Source organism: Cyclospora cayetanensis, unplaced genomic scaffold (assembly GCF_002999335.1).
Source record: "Cyclospora cayetanensis isolate NF1_C8 unplaced genomic scaffold, CcayRef3 CcayRef3_contig_19, whole genome shotgun sequence".
Taxonomy (NCBI): domain Eukaryota; phylum Apicomplexa; class Conoidasida; order Eucoccidiorida; family Eimeriidae; genus Cyclospora; species Cyclospora cayetanensis.
The window spans coordinates 287,559-306,647 of record NW_020312136.1 but is presented as its reverse complement, the minus strand read 5'-3'; the positions used below and the strand labels follow the sequence as shown (position 1 = coordinate 306,647).

Below are 19,089 nucleotides of genomic sequence, written 5' to 3'. Positions count from 1 at the left end.
AGTCCAAATGTGGATGCCAGCAGTTTAAGTAGTCCATTTTAGCTTGGAAGACAACGTACAACATCTCTTGCTTTGGGCTGTATATGCGTGTACACACCGAATATCAGGGCTATCCCACTGGGTGACAAGGCACTCTGCATTGAGCACTCTCCTACTCATATCTCTCTTGTCAAGGCCTCCTCTTTCCCTCCGTTGTGTGGGCCATTTGCTTGTGTGTATGGGAGTGCCTTGATGCGTTTGGCAGTCGGGCAAGGCAGGCACAAGGAAACGGCGCCAGAGCGCTTGATCTTTTGCTTCAAAAGCCGCGGCTGCTACTCTGCAGCTGAGGACGTATCGGTCAGCCAAAAGGAGAGGAACAAAACACTTTAGGGAGCATGGTGCCGCTGCTGCCATCTTCCCCACACATGCAGGAGAACACCAGAAGCCTACTACAAAAAACTGCAAGAGGAAGGCTTTGCAGTTTGACAGGGGTCACGGCTACAGGCACTGTGCAGTTGGAGTTTGCTACGTGCATATCTGCGATGTCTCCTGTGTCACTCTATGCCCTTGGATCCGGAAACTCCAAAGAGCAGAAACCTATCACCCCAACGCCCCCTAATACAAAGTCCCCATGTATTATGCAACCAGCAGTAGCTAGATACGAATAGCCTTTGAAAGTGATTATAGATACTACCAATACATGTAGTGTCGAAGAGTCCGGTGCTTCCAGCACACACAAGCAGCGTACACGAAATGACTGCCAACTTTCCAGCCAGAGTACGGTGGAGCTTGTTGGTATCAAAAAGGCACTGAAGCGTTCGACAAGTATACATTGCCCAATTTGAACGCCTCTTGTTTCAAGGTTTTCCGGAAAGCTCCACTTAAAGGGTTCACCAACGCGGCAGTGAGGGCCTCGGCTAGCCCGCAATCGTTCAGATGCAGCGAATGTGGCTTTAGCGCATCAGTTCCTCATACTCCCCAAGAGCACTTATCTCCCAAGTTCCCTTTGTCCTCTGGGGTCTAGCAGAACGCGCAACATACAGTGAAAGCTCCTACGACACCTTCATAAGGTGGCCATTCCCCATGCTCAAGGTCAAGCGGCGCGAATCCACAACACCTCCCTCTGGGTTCTGTAAGCGGCTTGATAGGATATCCGTATCCATGGAAGTTTTTCAGAGGGAGACAGTTCCCCTTAGATTCATTGCAAGCCTAGTAGAATGACATTGAGCGTATATCCAAGGAATCGGCTCCTTCCCGTCTCCGCCCCTCTCAGAGGTCCTGCCATGAGGGACTACAGACAGACAGGTGGGCGTATGTGCAATCCTTCAGCACTCCAATCATGCGCAGTAAGGGGCACATAGCGTCGAGCACGCTCACACAGACATGCAACACGGAATCTTTTTCCACAGAGCTAACGCCGGCTTCTAGAAATTAAGAAATACAGACAAATCAGCTAGTCAATTCTTCGCTAATTATTAACTAAATAAAACTAGTGCGATAAAAGGTGGATAAATATAGCTTTGCGGTCTAGGTCTTCCCGCTCCTCGTTCAACAACACAGGTCCCGACGTTCCCTACCTGGCTGTTGCGGCTTGCAGCGTGCAGCGCACCAAAAGAATTCCATCACCAGTGCCCAGAGAGAAAGAAACGCAAAATTCAACACAAGTGATGAAGGCACAGTGAGTACTATTGCGTAAAAAGAAATTGAATGAAAGAAAGAAGCACAACCGCAAAAAGCCCGCTAGGGACCTGAGCCAGCAAGACTGCGACGGGGGGAGGGCTCGCTCACGTCTGACAGCTGAAATAGTTTAGCCTCCTGCAACGAGGAATCGCTTGCAAGTAAAGGCAGTATGCATAGTACAAGTATACACTAGCCTGCATGTGCATTTAAACTACGAAAAGCAATGGTTGCATGCCAACATAGTGGGTGCAAACAGCATAGCCGATATCCAAACCCCAGACGAGGCGTCAGCAGGAACAGAGGGGCATCATACCTGAGCGTACCTGCATAGACTTATGAATATAAGCGGCACATTAACGATCACTACAAAAATTGTTTCTACCAGCATCCCGGTGAAAGCAGCTATTGCCGGCAGAGCATGTGTTGGGAAAGGAAAGTTATCAAGGAATGAATGGAGCACCATGGTTACAGACTAGCCTTGTGAGCCAAGCAGAGCGGCCAGTTCTCCCGTCGGCAGCGAAGCCCCAAAACTGCTCCTCCGTCAGCCACTGCCATGGTTTTGTTTTCGACCCGTTTCGCCAAATTGTTCCAGCCAGTGTGTCCTCAGTGCTCAATAGTCCTGAACTCCAGCACTTCTACATCCCCCTGTGGACCGTCCGGCAACACATGGATTCTTTGCCTTCGCGGCAAAATGTGCCACTAATTCGGGCTTTAAAATTCTTTGAGAAACCAACATTGATAATTGTTTAGCAGCTGCCACTGTTAGGGAAATCAAGTGCACAAGATAACATTGATTCGTGAAAGTATGGCAAATGCTGCTAGCCACCTGGATGCACACTTTTGCGTTTTGTCACCTTCTGATGCACGCCGTAAAACCTGCCGATCCAGCAAGACCATATCTCCGGAGTTGAAGCACACAGCCAACCGCTGCTTATAACTCCTTGCTTGTCTCGAGATTTGCGCACAACTGTTGCTGACAGCCCAGACCTTATCTGAATCGTTCCGCTGCTGCTGACTTGGACCCAACAGGTCCAGCATTGAATAGGATTGGCTCTGCTCCGTTTAGAGCAGAGATGCGGGAGAGCAACGGGTAGAAGAATGTACTGTTGCATTCTATATGCACTCAGCACAGGGAAGAAAATGAGGCAAAGCAATTAGCTTTTGGTGAGCATAGAGTTAAAAGTACTGGAAAATAGTGTGGTTGGTGCAATCACTCTTTCATTCTGCCTCAGGGTGGTTGGCCGTGTTCATTTTATGGTCAGTGCGTCGGTGGGTCATGCAGGCAAGCCAGAATACATTAAAAGATATAGCTTCCTATTCGTGTCACTACTCTTGGGGATTCCATGAAGTTTCCAGACATTACTTGAATGTAATTGAGCGACTGCCTGAGCCTTGCCAGAGCTGATACATGGGATAAGACAGGCATGTTTGTTGAGTCTAGCAGCAACGACTGAGCGACTATCCGGATCTTTGATCTGTAACATTTCAACAACAAGGTCTGTAGTCAGGCGAGTTGAAACTGTTTGAAGGAACTGGAAGGCTCTGCAGAAGGCTATGATTGAGAAACGTCGCTTCAGCCGCAGAAAATCTCGTAATGAGAGTGCATATTCCTCTGGTCGAAGGCACATCCCCGGCCATCCAATGGATCATCCAAGCTTTTGCACTGTGGTGTAAATTCAGCTGTGACCCGAAAGAATACGATAGTGTGCTCTGTGGAGCGAAGCCGGAATATGTTTTCCCTGCGTTCTTGCTTAGGCCTTTTTCGAAGGTTGAAAATCAGCTGTGCGTATTGCATCGGATATGCTGGCATACAGATAATGCTCTATGAGGCGCAGGGGCACATTTGATTATCTTCGTTTGTTTGATTTCTGTTTTCTCCTAGCATGAGGCTTATTTCCGCGGTCAGACGAGAGTGTGCCATCGCGCCGTCGCGGTTATGTTGGCATAGGTCCTTCGATCGCTTTTCGCAATTCAGCTTCTTTTTTGCCTTCAATTTCTATTTACGGGTTGATGCCCAGGCTGCCTTCGTTATTCACATTTGCGTTTCGGCCAGTATGGGAAGGGGCGGTAGGGTGGGAACTCTTCCGGTGTTCTGCACGCAGGAGGCCTGAGCACAGGTAGGGAAAACAAGGGCATGTGTCATGGTCGAAGGTCTAGTGGGTTAAACCCCATTCAGTGAATTTCTAGTACAATAGTCACATTCAACTAGAAATTCGTGGAGACTTGCCTAATTGATTTTTCTTTTCGTGTGACTCACCTCGTTCAGACTTGCGTTAACTTCATACAAGATGAGATAGTGTTCTATGAGTGTGAAATTCATGCTATGTGTAACTTGCTGTGGATGCTTTGACTGCCTAGAGGGTGCAGCTACGCGCACCCTGGCTATCACTCCCGCCTCGCATCCTAAACATGGGGCGCGCGTGTAGGGGGAGGCGTGAGTTCCTTTTAAAAAGTCTCAACAATATTCCATTAAGCGTGTACTAAATTGTGAGTGGAGGGTTTCTTTAGGGAGACCATGGATGAGATGTTACTTCGGTAGAGCAAAACGTTAGATAGACCCCCCTGTGCCTCAGCGCTTGTAGGCATCTAAGTTGTGCAGGGTACGTAGAATGAATGTTATTGCATTTGCGTTGCTCTACAGGTACTTGTCTGTGAGCAAATATCAATATTACACCTTTTACTAGAGGAAGTGTTTGTGCACACGCACACACCCAAGAGACAGACAGAACACTGCGACATGATTTTCTGGCAACAATCGCAGTACCCACGCTGGATGCTCACGGGATTATAAGTCACTGCACGGGGGCCCCCATGTGTTTTGGCTTTGTGGTAAATGCCTCGTAGGACAGCAGCACCCCTTAGACATTGCATGAATGAAAGGAGAGAAAGACGGGGGTAAATGACGGCTCGCATTGTGGCGGCATTGGCCTTCCTTCGCGACTCCTTCTTCTCCCGCTGAAAATAACAACAAAGCACCAAATAAAGGACACAAACAAAGACGCATTAATGGCGACAGGCAGTAACCCTCGTGGCTGCGGGCTGCTGCTCTGACGGACAGTTTAATCGTGGCGGCTGTTACGCCTGCTGCACGCATCCTGCAACGATTGCGGGGGAAAAGGGGTTTTCCGGGATACCTAGGCGACCTTCTGTTTTTTCGTGAGGAACCCTCTGTTATTTCCGGGGTTTTATCCGTCAGTCTGCAGCGGTAGGTCCCTGTATCTCTACCACAGCAGCCTGTGGGTTCAGTGGCTGCCAAGTACTATGGATGAACTGCTCCCGAGGTATTCTCTGCCTTTCCCACGATATTTTAGCTGTTTGAGCCAGCAAGTCGGCTTCGGGAGCGCCTCTGATGGCAATTACACGCCTAGGCGCACTCGATTCTGCGGCAGAGGTCCCCGTCTGTTCAGGCACAGAGCTCGTCCGTGTCTTTGGATTGCGATTCGCCATTATTTTGCCTCTTACGCCGCGTCTCCTTCCCCCTATTGCAGTGCATGTTTCTCGACTGTCGCGTGCTCCTCCTCCGCACGCGCTTTTAGTGTGAAAATCGTCTTGTAGCCAGTCCCCGCCAAAATGCCTCTCTGTCGAGGCCACTAGTGCCTCATGGCTCTTAGCCGTAGCTCAGTCCCCTGTGCCAACTGAACGCTAAGGGTGTTCGCTATGTAATTCCTTGGGCTTTTCACGGAGAGGCTGCAGGCGCTGCTTCCCTGTGGGGAGTTCGTTGGGGGGAATCAGTCTCTGGGGCGTTTCGCCCGTATTTTTTCGACCTGTGGCTTCCGCGCAGTCCAGCGGACTGTCGAGTCTCTGCGTTTAACCTGATGGATGTGCCTCGTGGAGATGGCAACCCTTTGTTTCGAGCTGGTTTTTTTGGCATGGATGATGGCTGCTGCCGATACAAACCCAAGTCGTGCTGTCGGTGTTCTCGACTCCTGCCTGCGCGTGGATTACAGTTGCTTTGCCTCAATGTCTCAGGCGCTTTGGGCACCTATGCAGCTCTTGTGTGCTTATACTTGCGAGTTCACCGTTTCAAAGGCCTTCTTGCCGCTTGCATGCTCGAAATTTATGTCAACTGCTGCGTGCCTACAGGCGTCCATCTTTGTGCCTCTTCTGCCCGATTTCTTTGCATGCCTCCGCAGACCCCGCGCATTCAAGGGGAGACACCTGAGTAACCATGGGGGATCAGGAGGCTCGTCGCCTGTAAGCGAACGCACGGGGCAGTTGGGGGGAGAGAGGGAGAGGGTAGTAGTCCAGAGATGTAGGGTAGAGGGAGGATGTAGGCTCTTGAGACGTAGGGACTGGAGGGGGGACGTTAGGGAGAGCCAGTTTTTTCTTAACATGCCTCAAGGATCCTTCGACTCGTGCATTGACTGGCGAGCCGCAGACTCGCAAGTTCTTCCCAGACTTGTTTTCTTTCTCTTTCTTTCATTCTTTCTTTCTTTTTGTAAATGCTCTGCCTTAGTACACACGAAGCGTGAATAGAAACCACTCTCTCGGTGTTGTGGCTGTGCGCAGAGAGGGCGTCTCATGGAGGCGAGATCCCCTCAGCAGCGACGTGCGTTCCACAGGCCGTCGCCATCATGAGCCTTTGGGGAGTTCAGGCGGATCGGCTTTGACTAGCTGGAATTCCTTTGGAGCTCGAGGGGGGGGAGGGGGAGGACCTCCTCCCCTGGCTCGCTCAGGGGACGGCATGAGCAGCAACCAGGGGGCAGCATCGAGCAACGGCTTGAGGAGTTCGTTGAGCTACGGGGGAGCGGAGGCCGTTGGGGGGACAGGTTTGGGGTCTATTAGGGGTGCTCCTTCGCAGAAAAATACTGGATGGACTGCAATTCAGACACCCGTGCATCAGGGGGCATACAAGGGGCCTGACCAGCAACTGCAGCCATCGCACCAGCAACTGCAGCCATCGCACCAGCAACTGCAGCCATCGCACCAGCAACGCAAGGGTCATAGCGAGGCGCCCTCCGTTTGTTGCGCAGAGATTAAGGGCACGACGTTCTCTAGCACCAGTAGGCATCCTCCAGCAGCCACTGTCGAGATGGCAGCTGCTGAGGCAAGCATCTACTGCTCGTCGGGGGGGGGGGCGCCTGGGGTAGTTGTGTCGCGGGGTGGTTCATCGGGGACGCCTTCTGCTGACTGCAGAGACTTCCGCAGGGGAGGAGACACAGACGGCGGAGACGCAGCTTCCCGCAGCACGCCAGAAGGTGTTTCTTCCTCCAGTGCAGCTGCAGGAGGGGTCCAGCAGGTCAGTCCTCGAAGTCAACAAGAATCCCCCATGCCTCCTTCCCCACAAGGCACTTTCAGCCTGCCTGGAGGCAGCGCAGCTGCAGCGGCAGCGGGCGTCTCCCTGGGGTGCGGCCTCACATGGCGCCCTCGAAGGGCGCTCACGCGAGAAGAGGAGATCGAACGGAATGTCAAATCTCTGTTGAACAAACTCACCATCGAAAAATTCAATGTCATCTCCGAAAAAGTCGCTCTGACGCTGGAGGAGGCCCTCGCAAGGCCCAGTGAAGTCCAACTCATCGTGAATGCCGTTATTGACAAAGCTGTTACCGAACCGGATTGGTCAGAAATGTACGCAGATCTCTGCCAGGTTAGCCCATTTTCCGCCCTTTCCCGTCTCCTCTCCCCTCCCGTACACCTATGTACGTACACATGTATACGTACACCTATGTACATGCACCTATCATACGTACGCCTATTCATGCACGTATACATGCGCCTATTATACATACACATACATACATATACATATATACATGCCCCTACATACACACACATGTATACATGCCCCTACATACACACACATGTATACATGCCCCTACATACACACACATGTATACACACACCTATATACATACACCTATATACATACACCTATCATACGTATACATATATACACCCCTGTATAGACACATGCACATACGTACGCTCATACATACGCACATATACACATGTACACACCTGTATATACACATGCACGCCTAAATACACACATCCACATACATACACCTATTATACATACACATACACACACGTATACATACACATACACATGCATTTATCCTTATTTGCTAGAACAAGGGAGGGCGGCAGGGGGCACTTTTGGAGGCTTCCTTTGCTTGCAAGGCGTCGGGTGGGGCCTTTTTTGGGAGGGCCTCCTTGTGCGTGTTTGGTCTCTGCCGAGACTGCCTCTATTTCGCCAACCGTATTTTCGGCTTAGAGGGAGCTTTGCCAAAACACGAGGCTGACTGAAAGTGCAGACTGCCCTCTTTGGGTGCATGCAGTCAGGCTTTGCACTGTAATTCTCTATGTCACGCTACCCGTGTTGATGCCTTTGCAGGTCCTTCAGTGGCGTAGCGTCTCTCCCGAGGGAGACTCGGAGACTATCCGCAAGACGCCTTTCATGCTGGCTCTTCTAAACAGGATTCAGACCGAGTTCGAATCGATGCCAACGTATGTTTTTCTCTCCTAGCACGGCTAACTAACAGAGCAGTTCATGAAGGAGGGGCCCCTCTAGTCTTGCCGCCACCCCGTTACGGAAGGAGGGAAACAGGGGACAGAGAAAAGACGATTTTTTTGTTGCTAGATCGCCTCTCATTTTGATGCCATTCCCCCCGCTTTCTCCTGCTGGAGCCGAGCCGCGCACGGGCGTGGAATCTCTCTCTAGCAACTCGGTGCTGTTCCGTCTCTTGTGTTTATGTGTATGTATGTGTATATGTTTATGTTTAATAGGTGAATATGTATGTGTAAATGTGTAATATGTGAATATCTATATGGTTATGTGAAAATGTGTATGTGTATATGTGTATGTATGTATAGGTGTATATGTCTGTGTAGGTGCATGGAGATAGTGGACGTGTGTATATGCATGTGTAGGTGCATGCGGATATGTGGGCGTGTATGTATGCATGTGTATGTGTATATGTGTATGTATGTGTAGATGTCCATGCGGATATGATTGCGTGTATGCGTATGTATGTGTATGTGTGTATCTGTATGAGTATATGTATGTGTATGTATGTGTATATGTTTGTGTGTATGCGCATGTGTGTGTGTGTATGCGTGTATGTGTATGTATGGATGTGTGGGTGCATGCGCATGTGTATGGGTATATCTATGTGTATGTGTGTATGTTCTATCTATATGTATATGTGTATGTATGTATTTGTATGTGTATGCATGTGGAGGTGTATGTAAGTGTACTGTATTTATATATATATATAATATATATATATATATATATATATATATATATACGTAACTCTACACGACCTGCCTGCGCCATGCGCTGCTTTTTGCCCACCCTCTTCTCTCTCTCGGCGTGTGTTAGATGATGAAAGGCGGTCTGTAAAATGAGGGTTCCGTTCTCCTCTGTCTGTTGCACACTGCTCCTTCAGCTGTGTCTGATGCTGTTTCCACAGGGTTCTTACAACGCCTCCTGCTGCCGCAGACTCGGAAGATGATCAGCTGGAGCTGTCTCGACTCAAGCGGCGCGTGTTGGGGGTTGTCAAACTTATTGGGGAACTCTTCCACCGTCGGCTTCTTGGTTTTAAAGTTGTTAATGACGTCGTAGTACAGCTTGTCATGCGGAGCGATGCCCCTGACGAGCATCTGGTGGAATGTTTTCTGCAGCTGATTGCAACTGTTGGTAAGGCATTCGACACTAGTAGGGCGCGGTGCAGTCATCGCTTGCTCTTGGGGGGTCAAGCGCTTTGTGCAGGAGACAGTATTGGGGCGGAGGCATTTTGGATGACGCGAAGGCAGAAAAAGACGCCTTCCAAGGAAAAATTTTATGTCTTGAGCGGGGGAGGAGGGGGCCGTCGAAAGAAAGAATGGGAAGGAACACCGGGGGGCAGAGAATCCGTTGTGTTTTTTGCTGCTTCTAAAGCTGATCAGCGGATGCTTCTGTGTCTGTCCCTTTTTCTGTGTGTATGTGTCTGTGTTTCTCCCACCATGTATATATATATATATATTTTCTCTCATTTTCTGTTTCTCTCCCTCTCTCTCTCGATTTCCTCCCTCTCTCTGCCTTTCTCGCATGCATATCGGGTGTCTATGGAGGGAACTGGATGTGGAAAACATCCTATGCGTTGGTGCGTGCAAGGTGCTGCCGCTGTTTTTGACATTTTGCGCTTCCGTCCACAAGGCGGCAGCCTGCAATGCTCCCCACGTCGTCTCAGAGACAGCCGGTTTGCGTGTGTCTCTGCATGATCGTGTCGAATGCAGGGTACTTTATCGACCAGAACCCCAAAATGAAGGTCGTCTTGGATTCTTGGTTCGGCCGTCTTAAGGAGTTGCAATGCAAGTCGTGTTACTCCAAACGCTTGAAATGCGTTATCCAGGTGTGTGCTGATTAGCGGGGAATGCCGACGCTTCTCTGTCGGCGCTTGTTTGTGTGGTGTATTGACTTACACTTTGCTAAGGCCTTTTTTTCAGCCCCCAGCAGCAGTCGATCCTTCGGTGTATTCTGTGTGTGTATCGCACACCGTAGCCTTGCCCAACAAACCCTTCTCCCTCTTGCGTTGTTTCCTTCTTTCTTTGGCCGTGCATCGTCGCGTACTGGATGCGCCGTCCAGCTGTGTGTGTGTATTCGCGCGGTGCCCTCTTTCTCTGTAACGCGCAGCGAAGCATGCGTCTTCGTTCCCCGGATTCTCTTGTTGCTTTTAGTGCATCTTCCCCGTGCCTTTAGGTGGTGGTCTCTACTGACCGACTCCGCATCCCACGTGTCTTCCTCTGGGGGCTTTGTTTCTCCGCAGGATACGTTTGATATGCGACGGGCAGAATGGCGGAAGAAGGTCCATAAAGAAAGAGCCAAGGCGCTTAACGATCTGAGAGATCAGGTGCGCATGCGCCGTGCAAGGGAGGGGGGGAGGGAGGGTTTGCGCTGTCCTCTCTCACCCCCACATGGTCGGTTGTTGTTGCTTTTTGGTGGTTCCTAAGAAGAGACCTTTCGTAAAATGTTTTTTGACGTGGTCGGCCTTGGAGGCGTCGCGCTTTCCCATGAGTTGGATGCATTTGACGGCATCAAGGGAATAGCTGCCTCGCTTTCTTGTTGCGGCTGCCTGCCTCCGAGTTACCCCCATGTGGGGAGCGGCAGCTACGTGTGTTTGGGTTGGTGGTATTAAGAAGGGAGCGAGTGTGCTGCAGCAAGTGTGCTGCATATATGTGCCGTCGGTCGTCTCTGCTGCAGTTAGAAACAGAGGAAGTTTTAGGAGGATCTATCCACGCCGCGCAGTATGGCAACATTGTTGTGGTCGGGGAGAGGACTAACCTGGTAAAGCGCTTCTTTAGGTGCTGCTACTATTGATGTTACTGCTACTGTTGGTGTTTCTGCTACTGTTGGTGTTTCTGCTACTGTTGATGTTTCTGCTACTGTTGATGTTTCTGCTACTGTTGGTGTTTCTGCTACTGTTGCTCCTACTACTACTGTTGCTTCTACTGCTACTACTACTACTGCTGCTGCTGTTGCTCCTACTACTGCTGCTGCTGCTACTGTTGCTCCTACTACTCCTGCTGCTGCTGCCTCCTCCTCATCAACCCTCTGTTCGGTTCTTCTAGATTTCTTTAATTGTGCTTTTTGACCCTCTCTCATGTAGCTCTCGCTGCTTCTCGCTGTGCTGTGCTGATGGACTCGGGGGCTGTCTCTTTGTTTGCCCGCAAGTAACGCCAATGTCTTGCGCTCTCGCTTCGGCATGCCATTGCTTCTTCGATTTGTCTGCTTTCGAACTCGTGTCTGTGTATTACCGGATCGGCTCATGTTGGGCGTGCCTTCCTTCCATCGGTTTGTCACTTCCTGCCCGCTGTCCAGGCGCAATTTCTCTCTCTCTCTCTCTATCGACCTGCAGCCCTTTATTTGAATCAAACCCCTAGCGTACCCCAAACTCTGCATGCACTGGCTTGGCGTCTCGTGCTTTCTCAACTGATCTCTGCGCAGAATGGCCACTACTTAGGATACCTCAAGGAACAAGAGGCAATCTACGAGGGCCGAGTAGCGCAGCGCTGCGCGGCTGCGGGTGTCTCCTCCCGCCGTCCTGTTGCTCCTTCATGACGCACGAGCACAACAGTAAGCACAAGCACACGGCAAGCAGGGCAAGGCGTGGAAGGGGAGGTTTCTACCAGCACTACGAACGATCCATTGAGGGAAGACGCCCTACAAATGAACTCGCCTCCCCTCCCAGCCGACGGCTTCTTTAGCCCAAGGGGAAGGCTGAAAGGGCAACCTTGATATGTAGAACCCCTGTACAGCAGGCGCTTTGGGGGAAGAGGACGGGGTGTTGGAAGAACTTACAGCAAAGCTTCGTCTTTACATCCCACACAATTCTTCCGGTCATTTCCGTCTCTCGTTCTGTCTCTCTATCTCTCTCGTATTTTCCGCTTGCTTATTCCCCCTGTCGCCATTATATCTTGCGTCCCTTGTGCTTCCAGCCTTCATCTTCCCCCTTTCAACCTTCCATGCACCCAAATCCTGACCCCTCAGCCTTCCTCCTCCCCCGTGACGCATGCTTTAGCTCTCGCCCCCTTAGGGCCCCATTCCCGTTGCCCTCTCCTTTCTCGAAGCAGGCAGTGTACTAGCATTGCCGGTGTGTCAGCGAGAGGAAGGCGGAGAACGAGGAACGTGTAGTGTGGCGTGGCCTTTTTTTGGAAAAAAACGTGATGGGAAATTGGGTTCTTTTAGGGTGTGAGGCAAGCCAATGCAGCAGGCCTTGGGGGAGGCTGAGAAAAGGGGCGATTATTGAGGCTTCTGCAGCAGCCTTCCCTCGTTCAGCCCGATGTTATCTACAGCAAGCCCCTCGTTTCGCATCATTGCACCGTCGCGCTGTTTCTTTGGAGGGGTATAATTGGGGTGGAAGGGGCAACGCGGCAGATGCAAAAGCACCCCACTGAAGGCAGCAGCTGCTACTTCGAAAAGTGGGACGCTTTTGCATCAGCCTGGCTGGTTTTGAGGTTCCCACGAATGATTGGGGGGACCTAGCTGTGTGCTGCCACAAGAAACGACGGCGCTTTGTTGATCGTCTGTGCTCCAGGGGTCGAAAGCGGCCTTAGGAGCTGTCGCTGCAGCGATAACAGCAAATTGGGGGGTGGTTTGTTTTTTCTGCGTTTGGGCACTTTGTAGCTGGGGAGGGGGGCTTCGCGGCGCTTTGAGATATATGGTGAGAGAAGTTCATGGGGTTTACGTATGAGTTGGAGTTGGGGCTCTATGATTGTACGTCGAGAGAGTTGCCTATGCATGCGCCTTATGAAGGGCTTCGGGGGCATCAGAGCGGTTGCTGTAACTAGGGTGTTACTGTGGTGGCGGTGGTGAGGGTGCTGGTTTTCGTGTTGCTTGTACACTTCTCACTGCATACTTGGCTTAGCCGCGATACGAGGAGCACGACACGTGCGAATAGCGCCTCTTTTAGCAAGAACTATAGTGCCTTTGAAGAGGCAGTGGAGGGCGTGCAAAGCCTGCATGAAGGCGGCCTCGAGGTCGCCCTCCAACAGACTAGACAAAAATGTGCGATATTTGGCGGGGAAGCTGCCCCTGAAAGAGCTTTTATGATGCAAGGCAGCAAACAAAAGCTGTCCATTCGTCCCACTCCCGCAGTTGTTCCCCTGCAAGTTTCTATGTGCCTCCTGCCCTCCCTCGAAGTATAAAAGCCGGGGGATTACCCCCGGGTGCTCATCGGCAGTCCCTGCTCAAGAGCGGCCGGAACACACAAGCGCCCCCGGCACATTTCTTCTAAATTTTTTGTCCCCGACTGGTTTTGCATGTGTGTAAGAAGCGAAGGAACCGGCAAAACTTAATAAAAAGCCCTCAGGGCGTCTTGAGATCCCTACGAAATAGCGCCCAGAGCCACGAAGGCCCAGTAACTCCGGAGCAATGGATCTCTCTCGGACCGCAGCATACACTGTCGAGCTGCCAGCTCTAAGCGGTGCAGCACCAGCCGCTGGCGTATCAGGGGCCATAGAGGCATCTCGGTGCCTCCCCCGTGGTTATCTCCCTTGGCGTCTGTATCTGAAGGCGTGTCAGCTGCTTGCCGAATACAAGGGGAGTCGTCAAGGGATGCAGGCAGTGCCGGGGGAGAACTGCTGCTGCCGACGGCTGGGGTGGGTTGTGGGGGGGCCTCCCCTTGCCTCGGGAGAATTCGCCGTGAACGGGGGGTTCCGTGACACTCCGCAGCCGCGAGGCTCACCAGATGCGCCACAAGGGGGCAGTCCATCGTGTCGGTGAAGGAGCAGCAGCAGCAGTTACACCCAAAGTGCTGCGACTGGTGCAACAAGAGCAACAGGCACAGTTGCTGCTGCCGCGCTTCGGGATCAAGGAGCACTTGGCCGCAAGCAGGAAGGCCGGGGGCGCTAGCTCTGTCGTCCCCTGCTGAGGCTACGCGCTCTAAACCTCCTCCACTAGCAGCAGCAGCAGCATGGGCTCTCTGCAGGAGCGTGGAGACGTGCTGCTCGATGGCTATTACTTGTGCCATCGCACAGTTTACCTGGCCCTCCCACTGCTGCACTGTCTCGGCAACACCATTCGCTAAGGACTCAATGCCCCCTAAAGGGAGCGTCCAAGAGGGCTCGCTGACGCTGCTAACCGGACGATTGGCGTGCATGAGGCTCCCCAGAGTCTTGCACAGTTGCATCATAAGGCACTCCCCCACCGGCAGGTGGGCTCGTCCTGTCTTCATAGGGTCAACCTCTAGATTTAGAAGCAGCTCCACTGACACGCGGCTCGCAGCAGCAGCATTGAGGCAGTGAGCCTTCTCCATTGCGTCAAAGGCACCCTTCCTTACGCTGCCCCCACACGCACAATCTAAAGGCAGTAGAGCGCCGTCAACAAGGCGCGCTGCCCATGCATCCAGCTCAAGGGGTCCTCTCTCTGAACCTTGCGGCTGTCCTCGCCGTTCCCGCTGTTGTTGCTGCTCAAGCAGCAATCGAAGCGGCTGCGGCAGTAGCACCTCGAGGGGGAGGGGCAGAAATCCTTGCGGTTCTGCTATTGCCGCTGCTAGGCCGGCTAAGAGGAGGGCCGCATGGCCATCCGGATGTAGGAGCAGCTGTTGCTGAGCCCACAAAGCCCCCTGCGCTGCTTCTGCTGCTACCGCCGAGTCAGACACCCCCAGCACTTTACAAGAGGCGTGCGGCCCCCCTCCCACTGCGGAAATAGGCTCCGAGGTCACCACCTCCCCTGCAGTGGTAGCTGCCACAGCCACGCTCTCTTCCAAGCCCCCGCATGCGCCTGCATAGCAACAAAAGCATGCAAGCACCCGTTCGCAAAGGCTTTGGAGGCCATCGGTCGTCAGGAAAGGGGCGTCTGGGAGAGCCTCTCTCTGCATAATAAGGTATTCTCGGTAGCGGGCAGGGGCCGCTGCTTCCCCGTCACTGAAGGCGGTGAGGAGAGTGCCGCTCTCCTCGAGCTGTTGTCTCATCGCATGTTCCTCTGACGCCTCCGTTGCGTCCGCTGCATGCCCAAGGAAGGCCTCGAGTCTGCGGCTGCGTTGCTGCTGTGTTGACAGGAGAGAGGCACAGAGAGAACCTCCCGCGAAAGACGGGAGGAAGCGCAGCAGGGTGTTGGCGTCAGACTCGGAGGCCCCCTGCTGTCGTCCGTCAAGTCTCAGACTCTCCGGCAGCACTGCCGATACAGCAACAGACGATCCCATAGACCGCCGCTTGTTGTGACGCCGCTGAGAAGTGCTTCCCCAGCGATTTCCTCCCTCGCTAGAGCCCGCAAAGAGGAGCAATAGGTCCTCCAGTCCAAAGCTTTCCCGGAGTTGGACTGCGGCGTCTGTTGTTTCCAGCTGTGTGATCCGTTCACGGAGTCTCTGGAAGAAGGACTCTCTCGAGGTGCCCCCTTCTTCCTCGTCCCTCCCGTCTGGTGCGCACTTTGTTGAGAAACACGCTTGCCGTTCCAAGGAGGACGCCTCCCCGCAAGCTGCCTGCCATTCTTGCAAGAGGCCGCTTCGTTTCGCCTCTTCCAAGGCGGGGACAAGGAGGTGGGGGAGACTCTGCGCTGCTGGCGGCAGCAACGTGCGGCTCAGGAAGGACCAAAGGAGAGGCGGCAGTAAGCTTGCGACAAATCCGCGAATGTAGGCAACACACTGGCATCGAGAAACGGCCAACAAGGCACAGTGCGTTCCTGCAGTTTCGGAAATCCCTGAAGTGCCCTGCAAGCTTGGCTGCTCTAGCGTCCTTGAAGGGGTTCCTCCGGGAGAGGCAGAGAAGGCGTCTCTTTTCCACGAGAAGGGCAGCTTTGTAGTCGAACGGGAAAGCGCAGCTCCGCTCAAGAGGCGGCGGAAGCTCCGTTCACCTCCCTTACTTCGACGCACGGAGGGTGCCTCTCCTTCTGCAGGCACAGTAGCTGCTGGGAGGCCGCCTTCCCCATCCGAGACGCTGCTGAGAAGTTCCCCATGAGGATCATACCCCTTCTCCTCGGGAGCTAGAGAGGGCTCAGCAAGGGGTCCCCCCCTCTTGGAATTTCCCGTGGCTGCTTGCCACGTGCTTGAATCCGTGGGATTTACCGTCTCGAGCGCGTCGTCGGCCTCGTCGCAGAGCAGCCAGACAGATGCAAGGAAATGCAGAAATCGGTCTTCCTTGCCGCCAGAGCTGCAGCATGCGAGCATCAAAAAGGCGGAGTACAAGAGACTACTGTTCCTGACACGGCAGCAAAAGCGGAATAGACGGGCAACGCGAGAAAACGTCTCACGGGAAGATGGACTCTCCGGGGTACCCCGGCGAGGCCCCTGATGCTGCCGACACCGCTGCTCCTGTAAAGAATGGTCGTGAAAAGGGCATCTGAAGATAAGGCAAGCCACAGGAATGCAGAACCCGCGGAAAGATACATATGGGCGCAGAAGGAGAGGAATGCAGATCGCGACGGGGGCGAAGGACGGAGAGAGCACGCCTGGCTCAATGCACATAGGCGAAGGAATGTGTGCATATGGTATGTGCGTAAATGCATAGGTATGTATATGTGTATGTATGTGTATTCATGTGTGTGTGTGTATATATATGTATGTGTATATTTCGTGTGAGCATGTATGTATGTATGTATTTTGTGTGTATGTATTTTGTACATATGAATTTTGTATACATGAATTTTGTATGTATGTATGAGTACATATGTTCAGAGGAGTTTTACTAGGCGAAGTAGTCCCCCCGAAATAGTGAGAGCGGCGCTCCTATCCCGGCGAAAAGACAGCACATTCGAAAGCCCGGCAGAGAAGTTCCAGCAGCCACCGAGACGGTGCTAGTTGAAGGAAAGAAACGGAGTAAGAAGAGAAGCGAGGGGTGGGGGGAAGTTGGAGAATGAGAGACTTATGCTCAGCAAGTGAAAGCAATGAGACTGTTCTGCATCCGCTGTTGTCTTTACGCCTCCTTGCCGCTACTGCGTCTCACCCACCGTCTGATCCGCGTGGGGGGGAGCGAGGCTTTGGAGAGGCCGTGAGCGTCTCCGGGAGTGACCAACTGCAGCAGCTGTTCATGTAGTTGCTGAAGAGCTTCTGCGAAGGCAAAAGGATCTGTGGAGGGGAAAGACAGAGCAGACCCTTTCTTCGGTGTGGCTACCCACCGGTCGACACCTGCAGCCTGCCACGGAGTGAGAGCGTCCAGGACGTCATTATGGAGGAGGGGGAGTTGCATCCGGCTCAGAGGCAAGCTGGAAAGTGACAAGGCGTCACAAAAGTCTTTAAAGAGGTTCTCCGCTGCAGCAATGTGAGCACTGTCTTGAGAGGGATGGAGTCGTGGCTGGGGACCGTCAAGGGGCCTCGCCAAGGCATCTGCGCGCTTCGCAAGCCTGCAGAGGCCATGAGCGAAGGCAGCCAGTGAGTGCAAGAGGACAGAAAGCTGCATGTCATTCACTGTATCCATGTCGCTCTGAAGGCCCTTTGGAGCCGTACACCCCGGGGTGTCGGCGGGCGCCTGCAGCGCGCTGCTGGACCTAACAGGGCTCATCCTGAAGTATTTCCATTTGCGAAAAGAACGTGATCTGGAAGCATAACGAAAGCAATGAACAGAAGAAACAACAAGATGCACGAATACTTCTGTTCGAGGGGGGCGGGGGGAGGGGGCCCCCTAGAGGGGAAAAATCCGGAGGAAAAGCCTCCGTCTGGAGACCAATCTCAGCGGTGTTGCAACGCAGTCTTCATAAAGTCGAATACATGGAGGTTTGTTGGACTTTGTGGTAGCTGCATGCAGCGGATTCGCGGTGGCCATCGGCATGGTGGGACTAGGAACTCTGGGGGCATGGCTGTTTGCTGGCTGTCGAGCCTGCTCCGTGGAATGCAGCCCCTATTATGCCTCGTGGGAAGTATACAGGCCAAATTAGCGAATTTCATGAGTACCTTTATTTAAATCCAACGCATTGGAGCGTTTGTTTGAGACACATACAGCACCGTTTGAAATTCTTTCCCCTCCTTGGTAGGTGGTGTTGTCTCGCGACCTTCGGTTGTAGCAGTGCCCATTTTGTGAGGTGGCTTATACATCTAGAGGCCAGTTCTTAAATCAATTAGGATGAAGTGGGTGGTGAAGGTGCGATACACCGGTACTAAGAGAGCGTCACACCGACCGAGGTGGGGCACTCCTCTATGGGGGTTATCTTATGAGACTGCTTCTCCTCTCTACTGGTGCGCGCTAGGTAGAGAGATAAACTTTTGTCCCCTGTTCCACCCCCAGAAACAATGAAGAAGCTTCACGTCCTTATATGGGCAGGTGGGCTGCCTGCTGTCAATGCTTGCTGAAACTTCAGGCTTGACGGGGTACGCGAGCCGCGCACTCGGCACGAGTTAATGGCAACACACACAGAGAGAAATGACACTGAGCTTAGCAGCTTCCAGAACGCCGAGTAGTCTTGCCGACTCGCATTCAAGAGGAGGGCGACAAACAAAATACCCTTGCAGCATGCCGCAACACCGGCAGGCCGACTTGTGTCTTTTTGCCACACATACACATACACACCCCGCCAGATGGTTGAGGAGTTAACGACGAGCGTATCTCTCACTAATTCACGTTAGCATGCGGCGCTATTTCTGTCTTGCCTCTGTATGTTGGCGCGTGATCCAGCCCCCCCTGGACTTTGCAAATTAGGAGAGCGACCTCCATTCATTCCCCTATGCGTGCTGATGTGTATCCTCAGCCGAAATGCTCACACGCTGTTTCTTTCGAATACCCGAAAGATGCAGGTAAAAAGCACCTTCCTCCCTGTGCGCTGCGTAGCCGGACTCCAAAATCTCTTCCCTATGTAAACATCCGCTAAACTCTACGTGCCCTCGAGAGAGCGGAAGAGGACAACTTGGGCTTTAAATGCCTGCGTCTGCGTGAGACCATTAGCAAGCTGGGATTAATATGGAGAAAAACCTAATCTTAAGCCTAAAAGCCGCGCTGCTTAGCAGGGCCGGCTAACACTAAAGGAGATCCAGCACATCTTCGTTTGGTGAACATGCTCAATGGAGTCAAACTCGGCTGTAC

At 52.6% G+C, this 19,089-nt stretch overlaps 2 protein-coding genes across 2 annotated transcripts; one reads left to right on the top strand and one right to left on the bottom strand.

The window, feature by feature from the left end:
• Nucleotides 1-5,535: 5,535 nt before the first annotated feature.
• Nucleotides 5,536-11,704, top strand: LOC34621345. The gene is given in 10 exon segments (XM_026337572.1): nt 5,536-6,041; nt 6,169-6,493; nt 6,553-6,581; nt 6,583-7,246; nt 7,997-8,109; nt 9,078-9,304; nt 9,883-9,998; nt 10,413-10,496; nt 10,847-10,930; nt 11,591-11,704. Coding segments are annotated over 10 exon segments (2,262 nt in total).
• An 876-nt stretch (nt 11,705-12,580) lies between these two features.
• On the bottom strand, nt 12,581-17,577 carry LOC34621347. The gene is made up of 4 exons (XM_022734565.2): nt 17,023-17,577; nt 13,482-16,343; nt 12,995-13,278; nt 12,581-12,782 (listed from the first exon to the last, which is right to left on the bottom strand). The coding sequence occupies exons 1-4, from the start codon at nt 17,575-17,577 to the stop codon at nt 12,581-12,583; spliced, it is 3,903 nt and encodes a 1,300-aa protein (XP_022587536.2).
• Between the last annotated feature and the right edge of the window lie 1,512 nt (nt 17,578-19,089).

Coding starts and splice junctions, on each gene's coding strand:
- LOC34621347 (XM_022734565.2), bottom strand. CDS start 17,577: ATGAGCCCTGTTAGGTCCAGCAGCGCGCTGCAGGCGCCCGCCGACACC. Junction 13,279..13,481: donor GGGCCTTCGTGGCTCTGGGC/GCTATTTCGTAG, acceptor TTATACTTCGAG/GGAGGGCAGGAGGCACATAG. Junction 12,783..12,994: donor GCGGCTAAGCCAAGTATGCA/GTGAGAAGTGTA, acceptor AGCGCCGCGAAG/CCCCCCTCCCCAGCTACAAA.